This window comes from Olea europaea, unplaced genomic scaffold (assembly GCF_002742605.1).
Source record: "Olea europaea var. sylvestris unplaced genomic scaffold, O_europaea_v1 scaffold454, whole genome shotgun sequence".
Lineage (NCBI taxonomy): Eukaryota > Viridiplantae > Streptophyta > Magnoliopsida > Lamiales > Oleaceae > Olea > Olea europaea.
Genome location: NW_019262848.1, coordinates 100045 through 105857, shown reverse-complemented (window position 1 = coordinate 105857; position 5813 = coordinate 100045). Strand labels below are relative to the sequence as shown.

Genomic DNA, 5813 nt, shown 5'->3' with positions numbered 1-5813 from the left:
ATATCTAAATTAATATATTCAAACGTTCTCTTCGTGTTGTGTCTTCCTTTAGTGAATCTAACTCTTTTTAGTTTCCCAAAGGCACAATGCTCACAAAACTATATCTTATTGATCTTCTCCCTTTTAAGTAGTCCCCTCCAACTCAACTCTGGCCCAAGTCACATATGTCAAAGTTTAGTAACTTCTTTATCGATTAAATAAGAAATAGAACTACCACATTTCCTGTAATTGTGGAACCCTGCAAAATGTACAATTGTGTAGAATTTTTTTGTCCTTTGATGACAATAAGAGCTCCCCTACTCACCTACAAAACTCCATATTTACCAGTGTATTTATGACCCTTTGGGTCAAGTGTCCTCAAATAGCTTTAGTTTTGGAACTTACCTGATATCTTTAAGTATTCTGATTACACCATCAAACATCTTGATTCTGACTGTACCAATTTCGACAATTTTGTAAAGCATATTGTTTCCCATAATCACTGCATCTGTCGTAACTTTTCATATGTTGTAAACCAGTCCTTGCTGAGACTCTTATGGAAAATACATGCCCAAGAATCAATCCATTCCTTACAAGGTTTGAAACCTATATCAGAAATCACAAAAATCTTTTCTTCACTATGCTTTTCTTTCACAACATCAGCCTCCGCTGTGTTAATAGGTTGCTTTCCATTTTTAGTATCACCAATAGCTTTTATTTCTATTTTTCAGCGAATAGCATTTAGCTCTGATATGTCCTTTTTCTTACAGTAATAATATGCTTTCTTTACATGTCTGGATTTCGATCTGCCCCTTATATTCCTTTCAATATTTCTATTTTGATTTTCCTCACTAACAACCAGGCCTTCAACTTGACTTCCAGATTCTCCAACACGATGCCCCATCTTCTTATTCGATAGTAAAGCATCATAACCTCTTTCACAGTGAGAGTATCCCAACTATAGAGAATAGTATCTCTAAAAGTCACATATGATGGCCGTAGTGAGCACAACAACATCAATGCCAAGTCATCGTTATCATATTTAACTTCTAGTATCTCCAAATCGGCCACGATTTCTTTGGCATGGTTAAGTGATCATCCAACGACCCATCTTCGGTGAGAATATAAGCGATGTTTGAAATGTAACTTGCTGGTCAAGCTCTTATCATACAAAGTTAAATCATAACGCAGCGGCACTTTTATCTTTTATAACATCCTGCAGAATTTTTTTGATAGATGTAGATGAATTTGGGATTGAGCTTTTTGATCCCTATGTTTCTTTTCATCCTGCGTCCAGGTTGAAGGCATCCTATCAAAGTCAAGCAAGGCTTCTTCCAATTTCATCCGCGCGAGAACTACTCGCATTTTCACTTGCCATAAAATAATTCTCATGTTTCGATTCAATAATAGAATATCAAATTTCTTCGTTGCTATGAGGAATAATCAACCTTGCTTTAATACCACCTGTTACGAATTGATCGCAAGATAATGACAATAATGAAATAAATTAGAACAAGAATTAAGAACACCAAACTTTATGTAGAAGCCCAATGTGGGGAAAATCACAGGCACATGAAGAGAAATTTACTATAATCAATAATAATTGTATTTACAACAAAATTTCAATACTCTCAATTAAAATCTAAAACTCTCAACATATTGTATGAATATTATGGGAACAATATAAACAGTGTATATATATATATATGAAACCCTGGAAGTCAAGTTGTAGAAGAATAAAAGTCCAAAAAAAATTCAAAACGCGAAATGGGCTTTGGCCGGATAATCAACAGCGCCTTCAATCGAGTGCTAGACTAGTAATAATTTTTTGTTGAAAACATGTAGGTGCTGCTCGAGTGGTCAACTAGCGAAAATGCTGCGCCTTTTTTTCTCGATCAATAATTTTGATCACTTCAAGACCACTTCAACCAAAACTCCAATATCCATTAGAATTTGGGTCAAACTACGACACTTACAAACGTTTTGCTGTACGATTTATGATTTCGAGACCAACATCAACTAAAAAGATGACACACTCCATGAAAGACTATATTACTTTACTAAAACTTGTTGAGATTTAGGTCACGTCCCAAAAGGGTTACACAATAAGGGGAGTAAGTCAATCCCTTAAAAAGTCAATAAAATCTCTGTATCTAAGGAATATTGTAGAACCCTTTATTAACACGTCTGCGGCGCAGAAATCTCTCAAAATATCTTATTTTTCTATACTCAATCTTCCGCTTTTTGACGAATGGTCGAGAGGATTGGTAGGCCCTAATGAAAAGGAAACAGTCAAAGGTTAATGAATAGAAGCTAGAGAGCGACAATGGATGAATGAATATCAGTAGTGGATGAGTTTACATCAATTTCTCCGTATATTTGACAATAGAAAGCCCTACGGTCTATTTTATCAACGCTGGCTAGGGTCCAGCTCTTTATTAAACTACAATTGCTTGCACAAATCAGAAAATAGGCACGAGAAAAATAATCTCAGCAGTCACTATCACATAGTAAAAATGTCATCAAAATTCGAGTTGACCAAGTAGACTGCTGGAAATTTTAGGTAAATAGCACTTTTCAGAAGTAAATTAATTATTTAAATCAAAACCTCGAATTTATAAGACGATAGGTTGACGTATTCAAGTCGGTCTTCGTAACCCATATAATGAGATTAGTTCCTTCAAACATACTGTTCATGATACGTCTTTTTCTCGTCTATAGTAGTTAGGCCAAATGTCCATTCCATTTGTATAAATTCTTTTTATTAATAGATTAAGTAGGATCAATTCCTAATATCCTACCGATAAATAATTTCAGAGCACAACAACCCTCCGTCCTTTAAAATTATAGTGCTTAAATTAAAGAAAAAAAGGTGGGTCTTGGTAACTTAAATACTCGGTGCTAAGTGACTTCAACTTCCACGACTCGGATCGGGAAATGGTAATTAGAATAGTATATGCAATTTCTTTAAAATTGGTGTATAGCATGTTTTTATTTGTATCATTGTTTATTTGCAGTCAGTTTACTTTAAGATTTTCTGTAATTTGTTTGGTTTGAAACCAGCTTGGATTAATTTTAATTTATTCTCTCTTCAATGTAATTTTTTTATCTTCAATATTCCAAGAGCATTTTTCTCTCTCTCTCTCTCTCATCTTTTTATCATTTCCACTTTTTTTTTTTTTTTTTGTCATAAGAATGAAAATAAATTTGTTACTAAACTCGTAAAGTTCAGAATTATTATTTGAAAATCTATGAAAGCCTTTAAAAATGAAATTTATAAACGTTTATGAAAGTCTTTCACAATTATGTAGAATTTATAAAAGTTCACAAGAGCTTACGAATTCTAGAAAGTGTGTCATTTAGGGTGTGTTTTATTCACCCAATTTCATGGAAATGGGTGGAAATTTTCCACCCAAAATGTAGTGTTTGATTCATAAGATTTTCCATGGAATTGGTTTCTAACTTTTATTGGAAGTTGTGCTATTCCTTGATTTGGTGGAATTCATATGGTGAGAATTGGAATTCTGCTACTATAGCGATTTTTTTTTTCGTTTTTTTTTTTTTTTTTTAGGCAATGGAAACCAATTCTAAGAATTATTGTAAAAAAATATTTCTCTTTTATTGATAATTTTCATGTAAAACAATGACCAACGAACACTAAAAAATAGATGATTTTCTTGAATTATTTATTTATTTATTTATTTATTTTGTTTTTTGGCAATGGAAAACAATGTCATCCCCAATACCTGTAAATTCTATCCTTTTAATTGACAATTTTTCATGTAAAACAAAGTCAAACGAATATCAAAAAACACTTTTATTTCAATATTTTCCACGTGGAAATTATACCAATCAAACACAATAATTTACAATTCTCAAAAAAACAATTCTAAGCAATTCAATTCCCTGAAATTCGTTTTCCACCCAATTCAATTTCACCTTTACAATTAAATCGACCCTTAAAGAAGTTCATAAAAGTATTTCAACGTTTAAAACAAGTATAACTCCTTCAAGTTTGAAGTGATCGTCGATCTTACAAAGATTTGGGGTCCCAGAACACTAGCCTATGGTCAAGGGAAATTGCATTTGTAGAATTTTGACACAGACCAAAGTAGATGATTGGTCATTTCGTACTAATATTAATGAATGCAAATTCTAATTACAGCGACGACGAAAATAAGAGCAGCGTAAACCCTGAAAATGGGTCCGGATAACTGTTGTACATTCACAATTATTACCTATCGCCGTAATTTATATAAAACCATTACCATGAAAAGATTTTTGCACGTGTAGATTAGAAATGACCCTACCGAGCTGAGCCACGTTCTCTGCTATCCCTTTCAATCCGTCCACTTTAATTGGATTTCCATTTATATTTTAACACGTTAAGACCTTAATCTTGACAACGGAATCTGTAGCAATGGATGATGGACTGTGGACATACATATATATACCCCATATGAAACTGAGATATTATAGTGAACTGCTATTTTGTAGGAAGTTCTTTCTTGGAATATTATTGGGACATCATCAATAAAATTACATTACAGTTTCCTTCTTGTCAATCAAGAAATGGTCAAGCCAACGCCACCTTCACCGCTGCAGCCAATGATTGAGAATAGGAATGAAGAATTGAAGTATAAGGGAGTAAGGAAGAGGAAGTGGGGGAAATATGTGTCGGAAATAAGGCTTCCAAACAGCCGGGAACGGATATGGCTAGGTTCGTATGACACGGCCGAGAAGGCAGCCAGAGCGTTCGACGCTGCCCAATTCTGCCTCCGGGGACACAATGCTGTGTTCAACTTCCCTCATGATCCGCCTAATATTAGTGGTGGTCAGTCTCTCAGTCCAGCTGAAATACAAGTTGAAGCAGCTCAATATGCAAACAGTAACAGCAACAGCAATAATCATCAGGCACCGACAGGTATTGAAAGTTTTGGACATGTTTTGTTTATTTAAATTTAAAATTTGAAGTATTTTATTAAGCGCATGTCATTTTTAACAAAGACTTTGTAGGTTATACCAAAAATTCTAAGACAGTAGCGTTTCTTTGTCAAACATGTTTTAAATAGGGTTTCCATATGTCAAAGCATATTACATAGCTTTTCACATTTTTCATCTTTGTATTCCTTCAATCTAATAGGCTAAACAAGTTGTACAATTTTCATGATGAATAGAAATAATGTTTGAACCAAAAACTTATATTTTCTCTCCAATCACCTTACACCATTTCATTATAAAGCTTACATTGTCGATTTCAAGAGAGTAATTTATTATTCTCTCTTCAGCAGAAACTCAGTCTGAAACAATAATGGAATTAGAGGGCACATCTTCGTTGAATTCAGATAGCGCTGTGGCTTCAATGGAGTCAATGGATTGGTCATTCCTGGACAACCTAGATTCAAATGCGGCTGAAAATATTTCAGATTTTAGATTATTTTCTGACAATTTTCAAGATAATACATACATGCATCTAAATTTAGTCGACGATGACAATGACAATGACGATGACCATGACAGAATTTCGGAGGGACTTTTTTCCCATAAGTCCTACCTCTGGAACTTCTAACCAGAGTAAAATGTAATTAGAGATCTGTCAACAGTAGATAATTTTTAAATCTTTTTTTTTTTTTTTTTACGCAGTTGTTTTTGTTTAGGCTTATACGGTATACCATCAGCATTAATATCTGGAATACATTTTTATCTAGTAAGTTACATTTTAGAATTTGTAACAAGTAAGATGTATAAGACGGTTGATTTATATAGAACTAAGTTGCACCTATACTGTTGTATGGATACGATGTGTTTCAAAATACGTCCCTTAGCATGTAGAT

At 33.6% G+C, this 5813-nt stretch overlaps 1 protein-coding gene across 1 annotated transcript in view; it reads left to right on the top strand.

Moving 5' to 3' along the window:
• The first annotated feature begins 4551 nt into the window (after positions 1-4551).
• LOC111388103 (ethylene-responsive transcription factor ERF015-like) overlaps positions 4552-5813 on the top strand; it is a 4530-nt gene continuing 3268 nt past the window's right edge. The window contains exons 1-3 of the mRNA XM_023012764.1: positions 4552-4903; positions 5268-5358; positions 5623-5686. Of these exons, the coding sequence (XP_022868532.1) occupies positions 4552-4903; positions 5268-5358; positions 5623-5686 (507 nt within the window). The remainder of the gene's footprint in view (positions 4904-5267; positions 5359-5622; positions 5687-5813) is intronic.